This window comes from Protopterus annectens, chromosome 7.part1 (genome assembly GCF_019279795.1).
Source record: "Protopterus annectens isolate FY-2018-M chromosome 7.part1, PAN1.0, whole genome shotgun sequence".
In the NCBI taxonomy this organism is placed as follows: Eukaryota; Metazoa; Chordata; order Ceratodontiformes; family Protopteridae; genus Protopterus; species Protopterus annectens.
The window spans coordinates 165,731,664-165,748,148 of NC_056740.1; the positions used below are offsets into that span (position 1 = coordinate 165,731,664).

Here is a 16,485-nt window from a genome sequence, read left to right on the forward strand (position 1 = left end):
GGAGACATCTGCGCTTCAGCCTGGGAGACAGTCATTTCCAGTTCTGCGCACTGCCCTTTGGTCTCACCACAGCCCCCAGGGTGTTCACCAAATGTTTGGCGGTGGTGACTGCTCACCTGAGGAGTCTAGGATTCCAGGTGTTTCCGTATCTAGATGACTGGCTCCTAACTGCCACCTCCAGGCATTTACTATTACAGAACCTAGCAGCCACTATATCTCTAGGAACCTCCCTAGGAATCACCTTCAATTGGGCAAAGTCTGTGTTGCTGCCATCTCAGCATATACGGTTTATCGGGGTAGAGATAGACTCAAGGCAAATGCGGGTCTATCTTCCTACAGAGAGAATAGAAACATTACAATCTCAAGTCCGAGCATTGCTCCTCAAACGCTGAGCCCCAGCAAGGATGGTCCTACAACTGTTGGGTTCCATGTCGGCTACCGTTCTCCTGGTCCCCTTAGCAAGATTACACATGAGGATTCTCCAGTGGCTCCTGTCGGGTCCAGTGGTCGTATCAGGAACTTCCTCTCAGTCACCAAATTATAATCATGGAGACGTGCAAACAGGACCTCCGTTGGTGGCTTACCTCCTCCAACCTGGATCAGGGGCGACCCTTCGTTCCTCCTCCTCCAGTGGCCACTTTGACTACGGACGCCTCCCAGACGGGGTGGGGGGGACATTACCTGGGCAGGTCAGTTCAAGGCAAGTGGCACCCCGACGAGAGTTCCCTACACATCAACATACTGGAGATGAGGGCAGTGCTTCTATCGCTTCAAGCACTACACAGCTACCTCCCCCAAGGTATGATTGCCATTCAGTCCGACAACATGTCAGTAGTCTGGTATCTGAACAAGCAGGGAGGGACCAGGTCCTACCCTCTTTGCAGAGAGGCCATGAAAGTATGGAATTGGGCTGTTGCAACCAACCGTTTCTTGGTAGCAACACACATTCCGGGGAGATCCAATGTGATAGCCGACAGACTGAGCAGAACCATTCTCTCCCCGCACGAGTGGTCTCTGAATGACAGACTAGCATCTCAGATCTTCAGAAGATGGGGAATTCCTTGTTGCGACCTCTTTGCAACTCCCCTCAACACGAAATGTCTACAGTTCTTTTCTCTTACCCGGTTCCGGGTTTCCCAAGGACGCCCTAGTCCAAGCTTGGCCCACCGGCTTACTGTACGCCTTTCCTCCGGTTCCCCTTCTCCCCAGGGTGATCCAGAAGGCGATTCACTTGCAGTGCAAGATGATTTTAGTTGCCCCATACTGGCCTCGTCAAGTCTGGCTGCCATTTCTTCGGAAATACGCACTGGACGGTCCATGGTTCCTGGACCAGGTTCCAGATCTCTTGATCCACCAGTCGGGACAGCTTCACCAGTCCCTTCACTCACTGAAGTTAACAGCTTGGCTCCTCCACTTCCGACTATAGTCAGGAACCAGGTTTTGGACTCAGAAGTTATACATATCTTGTCCTTGGCCCACAAGAATTCGACTAAGAAGATGTATAATAGTAAATGGAAGAGATTTGCCATTTGGGCCCAACTCCGGGGATTTGATCCCATTACTGCCCCGGTGGCGGACATTTTGAAATTCTTAGCTTCCCTATTCAATCAAGGTTCTTCGGTCTCTACCATTAAGGTTCAATTAGCAGCTATTTCTAATTTTCATGAAAGTATAGACCCACCTTTGATGAGCAATATGTTGTATAAAGCCTTCATGAAAGGTGCTGGGCTGCTACGTCCTCCAGTTTCTCATCATGCTCCACCATGGGATCTAAATTTCGTATTAGGTGCCTTGACCTCTTCCCCCTTCGAACCGGCAGCAACTTCTGACTTGAAATTTCTTTCCTGGAAGACTGCTTTTTTGGTGGCAATTACATCAGCCAGAAGAGTTTCGGAACTTCAAGCCCTATGTGTCAAACCGCCGTACCTGGTTTTTCACAAGGATAGAGTATCCCTTAGGCCTAATCCATCTTTTGTTCCCAAAGTTTGTTCTAGCTTCTGTCTTCAACAGTCTTTGGAACTTCCAGTTTTCTTCCCCAATTACTCAGACAGAGCAGAATATATCTTCCATTCATTGGATGTCCACAGACAATTGCGTTTCTACTTAGATAGGACGCACCAAACACGGAAAACAGATCAGTTGTGTCCTTTTCAGACAATAAATTGGGCAAAGCCGTCACGAAGGTCACTATTGCCAAGTGGATCAGAGACTGTATCAGTCATATTTATTTTCTTTCTAATAGAGAGCTTACGACCACTGTGAAAGCTCATTCTCCAAGGGCTATGGCCACTTCAACAGCATTTCATTCTAAGCTTGCCATTAGTGACATTTGTGCTGCGGCTACCTGGTCCTCTCCTCACACCTTTATTTCTCATTACAAATTGGATGTGGCATCTCGGGGGCGAGCTTCCTTCGGTTCCACAGTTCTCAGGAGTGTTTTCCAGTGAGCCACCCAGGAATCAGGTGCTAGGGACGCTGTCCCATCAGTACAGAATGTAGGCGAGATAGGATCACATAACATCTTTTAGTTATGTACTTACCATAACTTTAGATGTTTGGGATCCATCTTGCCTACATTCCCAATACCCACCCTCCTTCCCCCTGCCTTGGAGATCAGAAGAGACCAGACAGTTCGAGTTAGACCGTTTCATCTTGAAACATCTCGCAATGTTATATCAGCAGTGCATGTGTGAGTGCATGTGTGCAGACAAACAAGATCTGGGGAATTGGTGGTGGTGCATCCTGGGATATAGAATAGCTCAGCCAATTAGAGACTTTGCTCTATAGTATAGCGTGCCGAGTCGGAGCCGAGGATCGGCTCCGAACCCATCAGTACAGAATGTAGGCGAGATGGATCCCAAACATCTAAAGTTATGGTAAGTACATAACTAAAAGTTAACAGCAATCCATTTCATTTGGACAGGGATGGAAAAAATGTTGATAGATATGAGGAAAAAAGTGTGTTATTCTGCAACACTTGATTTTAGAATTCTCATCTGTTGAGTTCATGTGTTGAGGTTTATGATTGCCTCTTGTGAGAATATGAGGAATATTTTGGTATCTGTCCCCTTTTCTGAGGAGAAATCTACTTTGCATAAATTGGTTTCTTCTGTGTCACAAGTGAATACCCAATGCTTGAAATGTGCATATGTTTCTGCTGATGCCACCGCCAGGGCTACTGCTACTTAAACTTGTATTAGAAGGTTTGCCTGGCCATTTTTCTTAAAACCTTGCAGAGGATATCAAAAATAAAATTTTGAATTGTCACTTGGATAGTGAAGAAAAATATATCTGTGTTTAGATGTATTCCTGAATTTTTTCACTCAGACTACTGTCTCAGCAAGATAATTCCTCTATATTCTGGGTGTCATTGTTGATACTGTTTGCAAGACTCAACATGAGAAAAATCCAATGATACCTGAAGTCTTTATGGTCCCAACATCAACACCCCCTGATAATTCAGATTCCAGTTTTAGGACTGAGAAAAGGGAGATTTTTATGTGTTAGAGAAGGTATTTTTTTCAGAAGCCAGGTCTTTCATTTTCCCTTCCTGCTCCAGCACAGTCTGCCACTACAGACACTTCAGAGTTCGTTTGGAGAGTAGTGTCTTTATGAATAGAATTTCAGGGTCTTTGGAACGTAGAAGGTAGATCAAAGCACATAAACATAAAAAGATGTTATCTCAAATAAATGTTTTCAACTTTCTCAATTATCTATATTCCCTAGAACCTCTACAGTTTGTGTCCAGACAACACCAAAGTGTTGCGGTTCATAAATAAGCAACAGGGAACTGCAGACTAGTCATGGTAGCATGGGATATAGTTTGTCAGTGCACACTCTCTCTACAGGCATATTACATACCATCAGAGCAAAAGTGTGTGGCAGGTAAACTCAGCTGGACCAGGACAGACCCTCATGAATAGAAGCTTAATCAGATGGTCTTCCAAGAATTGATCCAACTGTGAGGAACACCTCAAAAAGATGGTTTGCCTCTGCTCTCAGTAATAATTTGGCAAAATTCTACTCCTGGACGCCATATAAGAAAGCCTGGAAGACAGAAGCATTTTATTTTCTGTAGACAGGAATGGTTCTGTATACTTTTCTTCCCTTGCCACTAATATCCAGAGTACAGATTTAGAAGGACTCCTCAAAGCTCATTGTGATGACTCCTTCTAACTCAGAAAACAGTGATTCTGCCTTCTTTTGGAAACGGCCAGGGACAGGTATTACATGCTTCCTCACAGACTGAATTTACTCACACAAAACTGGGTATATTTGAAACATCTTGACCCCAAACAACTACAACTGTCTGCCTGGATGATTGAATTTTAATACCTTTTAGGCACCTTTTTTCTGAGGATGTGCAGCAGGTGTTAATGAAGATAAGAAAGCTTTCTACTATAAAATCATGTATTTGTAAGTGGAAAAGGTTTTCTGGTTAGTGCCAAGAAAAGAACCAGCACTTATTCATGGCTGGTGTTTCTCTGGTCTTACATTATTTTTGTGAGTTACTATACTATGCTCAGCCAAGGTTCATTTTGCTGCCATTTCAGCATGTTGGCCATGGATCCCATACTTTAGTCTCATTTTATGTTTTTGAAAGGGGAGTTGCATATGAAGCCTCCTAGAAAAGAGGTGGCTCCTTCTTGGGATCTAAAGTTTGTGTTAGAAAAAAAATAAGTTTTGCTCCATTTGAACCTTTGGGCTTACTTGAGGTTCTTGACGTGGAAAACAATCTTTACTAATTCGTCTGACTCCAAGAAGAATATCTGAGTTGTAAGCTCTCATATTGGGTTAACCTTCACTATTCTTCCACAAAGACAGGTTTCCCTTAAGAACTAGTCCTTCATTTATGTCTTACCTGGTGTCTGAATTTATCTTAAGGCAAGTTATCTTTCTCTCTGTCTTTTTTACAGAATCTACAAATTAGGGAGAAATGATACTCCATACATTTGATGCCCTCAAATAACTTCTGTAGTAACTTAACAGATCAAAGTCTTTCAGAAATTTTGATCAGTTGTTCTTTTCTTTTATGGAGGTAAGAAAAAATTACATGTCAAAACAGACCATTTCAAAATGGTTGTCTTGTGCTGTTAGCTGTTATTGCACCCAACACAAAAGAATTCCAGGCAGAGTGAAGGTCATTCTACCAGTGTTGTGGCTTCATCTGTGGCTTTTTGGAAAGGATTGGATTCTAAATGTATTCTAGAAGCAGCAGTTTGATCATCTCTGTACACTTTTACAAAGCACTATAAACTAGATTTCTTCTTCAGGTCTAGGACAGGCTTGACTAGATCTATTCTCCAGGAGCTCCTGGGCCCTTATCCTTCCTCCACCCAGTAATGTTAAGCAATGATAATCTGCCTGTATAGCATAGGCTACTGCATCAGTGATCTATATGAAGAAAATAGTACAGCTGTGTCAGTAAACTTACCATAATGATAGATGATCAAATGACCATTTCTGCAATAGCCACTCTCTGCCTCCGCCCCCCTTATTTTTATGCCAAAATGTGTATTCTATTCGCAGCGCTGCCATCAGGGCTTTAGCCTCTCTCTCACTGTCTCTGTTGGTGTGAAAGCTCTGCAGGTGCCATCTTGAGATGGCTAACAGTTTGTGGAAGGTGCTGTGAAACTTTGGAAGCCGGTCAGCTGTTATATCCTTAGCAAAATATAATCTGCTGTTATGGTAAGGTTACTTATGCAACTGTACTTTCATACTTTTACCAGGCACTGTAAAACTGACTTTTTGTTAGGGCTAGGATAGTAATTGCTAGAACTTTACTCCCAGGGACCCTGGATTTTGATCTTTCATCATCCTCCCTTTCTAAGCTTTGGTATTCATTCTGTGTAGCCCTTTGTAAGCTTTGGTATTCATCGTGTGTAGCTTAGGTTTTTGAAAAAGTGATCTAGTGATGAACATATTATAGCTGTGTAAGTAAACTTACCATAACAGTAGATCTTTGAATAGGTCATTGTTGCAGTACATACGCCCTTCCTCCTTCCCCATGGTTGTTGTGCCCCTCCACCCCCCACAGTGTGAGGGTCCTTATCTTCCCCTCTTCTCCTAGTACATATTTTATTTGCAGGGCACTGGTCACCCTTGTTCCTGGGGCAAAGAAAACTCTGATTTTTTTTTGGCACCAGCACATGGCAGGTGCCTTCAAATTATGGAAGCTGTCTGGATGTACTTGCCATGATGCCTCTCCTATAGCATAGGCTGCTGCAACAGAAATCTATTCAAACATCTACTGTTATGGTAGGTTTACTTACATAACTGTACTTTACCCGTAATGTACAGTACAGCCTCTATACCCCTGCAAAGCAGAAAGGTAGTCAGGGACCTGAGCACTTGGGTGACATTTCCCTCTCCTCTGGTAACTGTTGCCTGGAAATGTTTCTACTTAGTACAACCAGTAGCCAGAACATTTCATCGAGATCCAAAGATGTTGTTGTCCCTCTATATTTAGCACTGATTAGACTCCCATTATAAAGTACAGTGTTCCATTTGTATGTATTTCACATGACATCTCAACAAACTTGAAAAGCCTCGGAGGTTTCTAACAACAAAAGGTCTTAAACACATTAGTTGTCAGGAGAGACTGATAACCCTGTCACTGTACTTTGTGTCTCATGTTTGAGGGGTGATCTGTGCCTCGCTTACCGCTCCATTAGAGATTCAGTGAACCTTAACCTTGTATATCTCAGTAAGACAAGCATCTCAACTAACAAGAGAATCAGAGACCTGAACCTTTATCAGCAGATAAACAAAACATGATGGAGAGATAGATTCATCATCCAGCAGGTCCCCCTTTCTCTGGATTAAACTTCCATTGCAGATTAAATAGTGTGATTCTGTATCTTCCTTCAAATTAAACCTAGATAACTGGAGGAATGATCAGATTTATGTTTGGAGTAATTGGTCTCTCCTTTTTTGAGAAAATAGGTAAAGCCTGAAGGGTGGGTATTGACAAAGCATACTTGGCTGTTAGAATAACGTAAAACTCCTATGAATTGAATGGCCGATCTGTGTCAAAACAGACTTTGTCTTAGTGGCTGGAGAATTCCATTGTACTGCATCATGGCAAAATGCTAGAAGAACAGAGCATATTCCTCTACACTACACCATCTTTCTTCAAAACTACTTCAGCTCATACTGGCTATATGGCTCAGAGGGATGGACCCTGAGTGTGACTCAAGTGACTGGGGTTCATTTAGCATGCCTGGCAGTGGTGAGGAAGAAGAGTGACAGGACATGACTTGCCTATCTTTCCTGTGGGGAAGTGATGAGGGACAGATGCTCCGTGAGCATACTGTTGGGTATGATTTCTCCGGTGGAGATCAGGGAAACCACTGCTTGGTGCCTGAGTAAGGGAGTGCAGGAATGCTTGCTGGCAGTACCCCTTTTGGAACTGAGAAGTGAACAATGAGGTCAGCCCATGGCACAGCCCCTTCCCTTATGAACTAAGCATGCTCACGGAGCATAGGACCATCAAAAAAAAAAAAAAAAACCTTGAAACTAACTACCCCTGATGGCCTCCTAAATGATGGCCCCAGGTTGATTGACTGGAAGAGGGCTAAAGACTGGTAGGCAGCAGGGGTAAAAAGGTCAGTTCAGAGTATCTGACGTGCAACCTGAAATAGCATCCAGACATTCTATAAACATTATAGATTAGATTTGCAATTTAGAGGTAAAACATGTTTTGCCACTGTAGTTCTGCAGTGTATATTTTAATTTCTTTCAGGGTTTCCATATTAGTCTACTGTTTGGGTAGCAATTTACTTTTGCATCATTCCCATTTATTAAGAATTACATTGCAGCAATGATCGTTATGAAGTACAGTTGTATGAGCTTAATCTTAATAATAGTAAATGCTTCAATAGTAGGATTATTGCTCCAGTAGGGACTGCTATCCTCCATCCCCCTGTCTTTGTGTCTGTTGTGTACTGCTTGCTTCAGTATTTCCCTAACACCTTAGGAGACTGGGTAAGAAGACCCTTCTCACCTTACAGGGCTATACTTCTGAGCCATCTGGATGCTTGATATCTTATCAGGTCCCACTCACAGTGCTTAGGATGGGATGCTTCCCCAGGACTTATGGGCACACTTGGTGATTTCTTTCTTTAAAAAAAAAAAAAAAAAATGTACTGATCATTATGTTGGCAGTTTCAATGTTATAAAGGAGACCTTTTCTGCTCTGTGCACGTCTGTTAACTGTGGAAGTCTAGGCAGAAGAAAAGGCATCCATTTGTCACCAGCATAACATTTTACATTGTTCTGGGGAACATTGCTGCAGAAAACAAATCAGAGACTGATGAAGATAAGAAAGCACCAAAGTCACACTGTTTTAAAAATGTCTCTTTCTGTCTGGAAGACCTGCTTTTTTGGTGAGTTTACAGAACTGCACTGCCTTTGATAAGCAGCATCATGTTTCATGTTATATCTGCTATAAACAAACATGCATTTTATTACTAAAACAAATGCTCAAAATATTAAATGGCTGCTGCTGATTCCACCAACCTTAGGTCGACATTATGGGGCTGTCAGCTGTGAAGGATGCAAAGGTTTCTTTAAAAGAAGTGTGCGGAAAAATTTAAGCTACAGCTGTCGTAGCAGCCAGGATTGTATCATCAATAAACACCACCGAAACCGCTGCCAGTTCTGCCGGCTTAGGAAGTGTCTTGAGATGGGCATGAAAATGGAATGTAAGTTGTTTATCTCTGAGGCTAGATTGTCTTTCCAATGTCTTTCCAGATTATAAATTTGTCTAAATGTTAAGGTTCTAGTGCAGATTGTTAATCAAGTAATCCTCCCTGAAATACGACTGTTACTACTAGCTTGCATTAACTGTGATTTTCAAAACAGTTCAGTAGCAGTAATCCTTTCTTTATTAAAGCAGACGTATAATCGAGTTTTAAATTCGTTGACTATCAAAAAGGCAAAGTATTACTGGTAATAGAGTATGTTATTTTTATTAATCATTTCCATAATTTCCAGCGTCTTCTGTGCGTGGCGACATGCGTGAATAGGTGTTCCTTCGTTGAAGGTTGTGCGTTAGGCCCAGCAAGCCAGCACGTAAAAATCTACTGCTAATCATTAGTGGACCGGAATTCCGCTGTGGCGACCTCTAACCGGGAAAAGCCGAAAGACACAAACAAACAAACTTTCCATAATTTCTAGCTCTCAGTACTTCCGGAATCTTTGTACATTTCAGGTGTCATGTTGCATCTGCTTTATGAACCATCATCAGCTGAGCCAGATTTCTGCCATCCCAGCTTCAAGAATAATACAGAACAGAGGAAACATCCATTCCATAAGTGTAACTAGTCTCTGTAGGTACAATGAAGAGGTAGAAGGGTGGCTTGGTTAGTCCTGTAAGATGTTTTATTCTTTTTGTGCTTCCAATTCATTCAAAACCAGTGGGAGATTATCCCTCGGCATGATTTTTCCAGCAGTAAGTATGCTGTATAGCTGAGCTCCTCCTCATTACTTGTAAGAAACTGATAATTCAGTTCCAGTGAAAAACTCTCAGATCTAACATTAGAGACCCTTCTTGATAGTTCTTAAATTTGATTTTTCTTCTGTCCCTATGCAGTTTCTTTGCTCTTTATGCTGTGATGTTCCAAGTCATGCCTGGAGAGCATGCTTAGCTTCTGAGCTCCCAGTTTTCCTGCTGCTTTCACAGTTAAGATCTAAATCCTGACTTTTCACTAAGAAGGTCCTGAGTTGTATGTATAAAGCAGCTGTAATTTCTGTTTGTTCATGTGGCCAGGGGCCATACTGGTACTAGTTTTCTGTCTGGAAGAAGAGCATTGTATGAAGCACTTCCATAAGTGACAGCAGTTCAGTCAAGCTACCTGTGGACATTAGAGAAAGAGTCTACAGTAGCTGAAGACACCCGGCATGGGAATCCGTATGAGAATTTTCTCAACAGCCCTGGATCTTTGCCAAAGCACTGCCAGAAGATGATAGAAATGATAGGCAGGCCGTTCTCACACAGTCCTGATGGTAAGGCTGCTTTAGAAAGAATCCTCTGGTCTCAACTTGTAGTGAGCTCATTACTGACTGGCAAACTGTGTGGCACATTCCTGTTTTCTACTTCAGTGGCTGACAAGGAGCCCAGATGAAACACACCCTAACTGTCACTTAGCAGGTAAGTTACAGAGAATAAGCAATGTACTTCACTTCTTTGGATCATACAAAGCAGCATGCCCATGACTGGCATGATCCTGGAGAGTAGACCCTTGAATCTACTGGCTTTATGTCAGTGGTGGGGCCTAGCAGGACTTGAAAACTCTGTGAGGAACTGGAAAATAGTATTTTTGTTTATAGGTGGGGAAAAACAGTTCATGGTTTTCTTGAGAGAAATTAGCCTGGTGGCTTAGAGGGTTAAAATGCTGACTTTGACATCAGGTGGCTTGAGTTTGATTAGTGACTTGGGCACTTGATGGTGCTGCCAAGGAGGATGGGCATGCCCATCCTTAGGAGGGGATCATATTCTATAGCAGTCCTCCTGTGGAAAGAGAGGAGCCTGCAGCCTGAGGTCATGCATGTTGCCCACCAAGCGACTAGTCAGTGGAAGTCTCCATCATGCAAGTGTATGGGAGTGTGCACTTGCATAGGGGAGGACAATGAGGCTTCTGTGGTGATAGGGTTGCATGTCCCCTCATCCACGGGTAAGGATTAGGTCAGCAGAAATGTCATCATTAATGGAATGTTTGTGAAGACAGAAGCACCCGTCATGGTTGCCTAAATGACACCTCCCATGATCCTGCTAAATGGACTCAAATCAGACTGATGTGACTTGATAGTCAGCAGGCACATGGCTAAAAAGAAATTCATAAAAAATATTTTCTTGAAAGATCTGCCAGAACTGACTGCTGTGTGAATACATGGATTTTCTAGTTTGCAAACCAACATTTTTTTCTTCTTTTTACTCTTGTGTTGGTATCCTATTTTAAATGTTTTTCAAAGAGTATTAAAAGTTCTAGATAAGAAAAGAAAAAAAATTGTGTTTCTTATTTTGAGGTTTAAGGGAATTAACTAGTTGTGACTTGTGAGAGGAACTTTAAACACATTATATTAAGTTGTCATTCTCGCCTTCATTCTTGCTGGATGGGATTGGAGCCGAACCTCGGCTCCGACTCGACCTATACTATAGCTCAAGAGCTATTTTTACTGGCTCGAGGCAGCCCTATATCCCACAATACCATGCGCTAACTCCCCAGATCTCGTTTGCCGCTTCGCTACGAGGTTGTCTTTTTTTACTGGCTCAGGTTAGTAAGGAGTTTTACTTAATTGAACTAGTTTTCAGGTAGTTTTTTCCCAGTAGTTATCTTTGTCTAGGTCCCTACTGATTACCTTATTTGGATCCCTTTCTCTTGTAGCCCTTCTTCCCTTATTTAGTTAATTTTTTATCTTGGGCCTACGGGCTTTACCTCACTTTCCCCACCTCTTCCTATCTGTGTGTGTGGGTTTAGTCAGTTCCCTTAACTCCTTTATAGTTAATTTTAAATTGAGTGTGTGTGTGTGTGTGTGTGTGGACTGACTGTGTTTTTTTACTGTGGTTTAAACTATGTCCAAAGACTCTAAGGTCTCGGGATTCAAGAAGTGTGACTCGTGCTGTCAGAAAATGTCTCTGACAGAGGGTCACACTTCTTGTGTCTATTGCTTGGGGCCTTTACACCTGCAGGACTCTTGTTCCGTTTGTCACGGATTTAGTTCAAGAGTCCTGCAGGAGTGGCGTAACAAGCTTATTCTAAGGGGCTTGTTAAAGCCTGATGACTCCCCGTCCAAGTCTGGCTCGGGGAAGTCATCAAAAACCGCCAAACCCTCGGCTCCAGCTTCTGAGTCGAGGGCTGGTGTTATTGAGATGGCTCCGACCTCAGTTCCGGCTGGCTCCGAGGCGAGCAAAGTGGTTTCCGCTCCGAAACCATCGTCGGAGCCGATCCCAGCGCGCAAGCGCTCTAGGTCCCCCTCCCTAGAGTCCGTTAGATCGGCTCCGAGATCCCCTCTCTTGTCGGAGCGGAGTCATAGGTCTCATTCATCGAGGTCATCTAGGCTTTCTGACCATAACATTGAGAGGGTGGTCAGTAGATTCATAAAATCTCAGGCACTTGCCCAAATGCTCCAGAGCCCATCTCACCAGACTGCGGCTCCTTCGATACAATTATCTATTCCTCCTCCGACTCATCACTCGAGCTCAGAGCCGGAGTTTCTTGGAACCGTGACCTTGCCTACGTCGGAGCCGATACTTCCTCCTTCGGCTCCAGTGTCGTCGGCTCCGACCTCTTCATTGGTTCCGTCCGTGGAGAGGTCTGGGCGCCGAGACTTCATTGTCGGCTCCGAGGGGGCGAGTGGCATCGGACCCTTGTCCGACCCCACTCTCCCTCTCGGAGCTTCGGCTCTGGTTAGTTCGGCCCCGACATCATTCTCGGAGCCTTCTCTGTCTGCTCTGGGGGTGGTTCCGGTCTCTTCGGAGCCGGTGCTACCTTTGGTGTCTGATAGGGGAGCCTTCGAGGTGATGAGGAGTGTGCTGGACCCAGTGTCCACTCCAAGGTTAAGTTCTGCGGCTCCTCCCTCCATAGTGCCTGTTACGGTCTCTGGCCATTCTCTTGCACCTGTCAGCAGAGATCCACAGCGTGGGGTACCCACTTTGGGTGTCTCCTCCTCCTCCTCTTCCGAGGGCTCCCCTGAAGTTTCAGGGGAAGCCCCTAGGAAAAGAAAGTGCAAGAGGAAGCACATGGACTCCCCCAAGTCTGTCACGTCGGACACCGACTTGGATGAGTCGGAAGGTTCCCCCAGATCCCCTCTGAGGATGTCTCCTTTTCAGACATCCTGGAAATCCTAAGACAGAGGGGAAATTGGTCCACTCTTAAACCTTCCGAGGACGAGTCAGTTTACCTTGACGCTTTTGGATCTCGCCCTTCCACCTCCTGGGTGTCTCCCCCTTTCGACCCACTAATGGAGGTAGTGGCTAGAAAGGCGTGGGCAGCTCCTGATTCAATGGAACCTACCCCTAGGAGGCCTTCTAAATTTATTTCTGCACCAGATGATAAATCCTTTCTCACCAAAGGCGTTTCAGTTGATGCTATGGTGGTAGCAGCAGCCACTAAGAAGGAATTGGCTGATCCTTCTGTATCTGTTCATCCTCCTAACAAGGAGTCTAGGACCATGGACAGGTATGGCAAGCGGACCTTTGCTTCAGCGACCTTTTCTATGCGATCGCTGAACTATTTATGTCATTTCACCCGCCTTCAGAGAGACTTGCTCAAAGAGCTGGGTGAAACGGTACAGGATCCTTCTGCTGCGGGGTTTAAGGACAAAATAAACTCTCAGCTGGCTACCCTGAACTCCATTGTTAACTCCTCCATGCGGCTAATTTCTTATGCAGCCGATGGAGCGAGTAGGGCCGCTGGTACAGGCGTTGCGTTAAGACGTCACACTTGGATGCGGCTCTGTAACTTTGCCGATCCCTTCAAGGCGTCCTTCACTATCACCCCCTTTGATGGTTCGGAATTGTTCGGACCTCAGGTGAAGAGTACCCTCACCAGATGCGAGCAAGATGGTAAAACTCTCTCTGCCGTGGGAGTCCGTTTTTCCACGCCTTCTAGACCTTATCCTAAGGGACAGAAGGGGGGAAAGATGTGGTTCTGCAAACCACAGGGAGTTGCACCTGCCACACGTGGTGATTTTCCCCCTAGAGGCAGAAGGGGGAAATAACAACAGACGCCGCCCCAGGGGCAGAGGGGGTCCTCAGAACCAGGGTTCTAGGGAATCTTTTCCTGATCAACCCTTTCAGTATCCCTGAGAAGCTGCCCGACTGTCCGCCTTCGGAGGCAGTAGGGGGAAGATTATCTCTGTACCCGGAAGCCTGGCAATCCCTCTCCCAAGACACATGGGTACAGAAGATCATATCCGAGGGTTACAAAATCCCCTTTACCATCCCTCCGGTACAACCGCCAAAACCCCTACCAGATGTACCACCCACACAAAGGGGTCAGGCTCAGCTAGAAATAGAAAAGCTATTAGCAAAAAGAGTCATCCAGGCAGTCCCAGCAGATCAGCTAGGGTCCGGAATTTACTCCAGGTTCTTTTTGGTACCAAAAAAGACAGGAGACTGGAGACCTATTTTGGATCTCAGCAGGTTAAACAAATCTGTGCTAAAGACAAAATTTCGGATGGTAACACTGCAGTCCATTCTACCCTTTTTGGGCAGAGACAACTGGATGTGCTCATTAGACCTCCAGGACGTGTACTACCACATAAAGATACACAGACGCTCCAGGACGTTTCTCCGCTTCCGGCTGGGAGTCAGTCATTTTCAATTCAGAGCCCTGCCCTTTGGTCTCACCACAGCCCCCCCGGGTGTTCACCAAATGTTTGGCAGTGGTCTCGGCTCACCTGAGACAGAAAGGATTCCAGGTGTTTCCATACTTAGACGACTGGCTCATTTCCGCTACCACCAAATACGATCTCATAATGGCCAGGGATTACACCATTCAGCTTTGCAACAGTCTGGGTATTTCTATAAATTTTGCAAAGTCCTCCTTGTTGCCTTGTCAATGTATAAACTTTATAGGAGCCGTATTAAACACCACAGAAATGTCTGCAACACTACCACCCCAGAGAGTGGCAGACATAAGGCGGAATGTTCAGACCCTGTTTCAGCCCAACAAAGTCCAGGTCAACCGAGTATTGAAAGTGTTGGGCCTCATGGCGGCGATTCTTCTACTTCCATTAGCCCGCTTCCACATGAGGCTCCTTCAGTGGATGCTCTTTTCTCAGTGGTCTTTTCAACAGCTACCAATGACCCACAACATTTGGATAACCCCATCTTGCAAGAAACATCTCTCCTGGTGGATAGTTTCCCCCCAGCTTTTTCAGGGCAGACCCTTTGTTCTCCCCCTTACAGTTGCCACTGTCACAACGGATGCCTCCCTGATCGGGTGGGGGGGGCATTATCAGGGCAGGACAGTCCAGGGCACTTGGCAACAGTCAGGATGCCACCTGCACATAAATGTCCTGGAGATGAGGGCGGTGCTTTTGTCATTGCAAGCCCTTCAGAGCTCTCTTCCCAAGGGGACTATAGCAATTCAGACGGACAATATGTCTGTGGTGTGGTACATAAACAAGCAGGGCGGAACAAAGTCCTTATCCCCTCTGTCGAGAAGCACTCAGACTTTGGCAATGGGCGATTTCATCTCAGCGGTTTCTGATAGCAACGCACATCCCCGGGAAGTCCAACGTCATAGCAGACAGATTGAGCAGAACTATCCTCATGCCTCATGAGTGGTCTCTAAATCAAGCGGTAGCAGACGGAATCTTTCGGAAGTGGGGCCAGCCTTGCTGCGACCTTTTCGCAACTCCCCAAAACAGCAAGTGCCTCGACTTCTTCACACTTTTTCCTCTGCCAGGCCAACCCCTCAGAGACGCTCTTGTTCACGTTTGGCCCCGGGGTCTTCTCTGTGCTTTTCCTCCTTTTTAGTTGATCCCGCAATTAATTCAGAAAGCAATCGCATTGAGATCCAAAATGATCCTCGTTGCTCCTTTTTGGCCTCGACAAGTTTGGTTCCCGTTCCTGCACAAATACCTACTGGAACAGCCTTGGCATCTGGAACCCCTTCCGGATCTATTGACCCATCTCACGGGCAAGCTGCATCAGTCTCTACATTCCATCAACCTCACAGATTGGTTGCTCCACTTCCAGCCATAGCCAGGCTTCCCCTCATCTCTCCTGTTCGTGATATCATTCTGGCCTCCCATAAGTCCAATACTAGGAAGACTTATGCTAGTAAATGGAAGCGTTTTTCATTCTGGGCGCAAAATAGGTCCTTAGATCCTTTTCATGCACCCATTCATGAGGTTCTGGACTTTCTGGCGGAGCTTTTTCATTCTGGATCATCATCGGCCACTGTCAGAGTACAATTAGCGGCCATTGCTAACTTTCATGTTGGACTCTCAGAAGCAAATATTATGTCCCACAAGCTATGTAAAGCTTTTCTCAAGGGCATCTTTTTGCTCAGACCTCCAGTAAAAGATCCGCCTCCACAATGGGACTTGAATTTAGTTCTAACCTCACTAATTCTGCCCCCTTTTGAACCTGCAGCTTCTTGTTCCCTCAAACTACTTTCTTGGAAAACGCTGTTTTTAGTAGCTATAACATCTGCCAGAAGGGTCTCGAAACTCCAAGCCTTGTCTGTCCGTCCTCCTTATTTGGATTTTCATAAAGACAGGGTAACTCTCAGAACAAACCCTTCCTTCCTACCAAAAGTGTTATCGGAAGCAAATCTAAACCACTCCATTGATTTAACTGTCTTTTTCCCAGACTATACCAACAGGGCTGAACAAAAATTACATTCATTAGATGTTCATCGCCAATTACGGTATTACCTAGACAGGACAAAACAATTCAGAAAATCAGATCAGCTCTTTCTGTCTTATGCGGCAGGTAAGAAAGGGCTTCCAGTTTCGAAAGTTACCCTT

General features: G+C 44.9%; 1 protein-coding gene across 10 annotated transcripts in view; it reads left to right on the plus strand.

Moving 5' to 3' along the window:
* The window catches only part of NR2C2 (nuclear receptor subfamily 2 group C member 2), a 1,701,781-nt gene that overhangs the window by 784,936 nt on the left and 900,360 nt on the right, over positions 1 to 16,485 (plus strand). For all 10 annotated transcript variants that reach the window (XM_044078621.1, XM_044078615.1, XM_044078617.1 and 7 more), the window contains one exon: positions 8,526 to 8,705. In XM_044078621.1, coding sequence (XP_043934556.1) covers positions 8,526 to 8,705 — 180 coding nt within the window. The remainder of the gene's footprint in view (positions 1 to 8,525; positions 8,706 to 16,485) is intronic.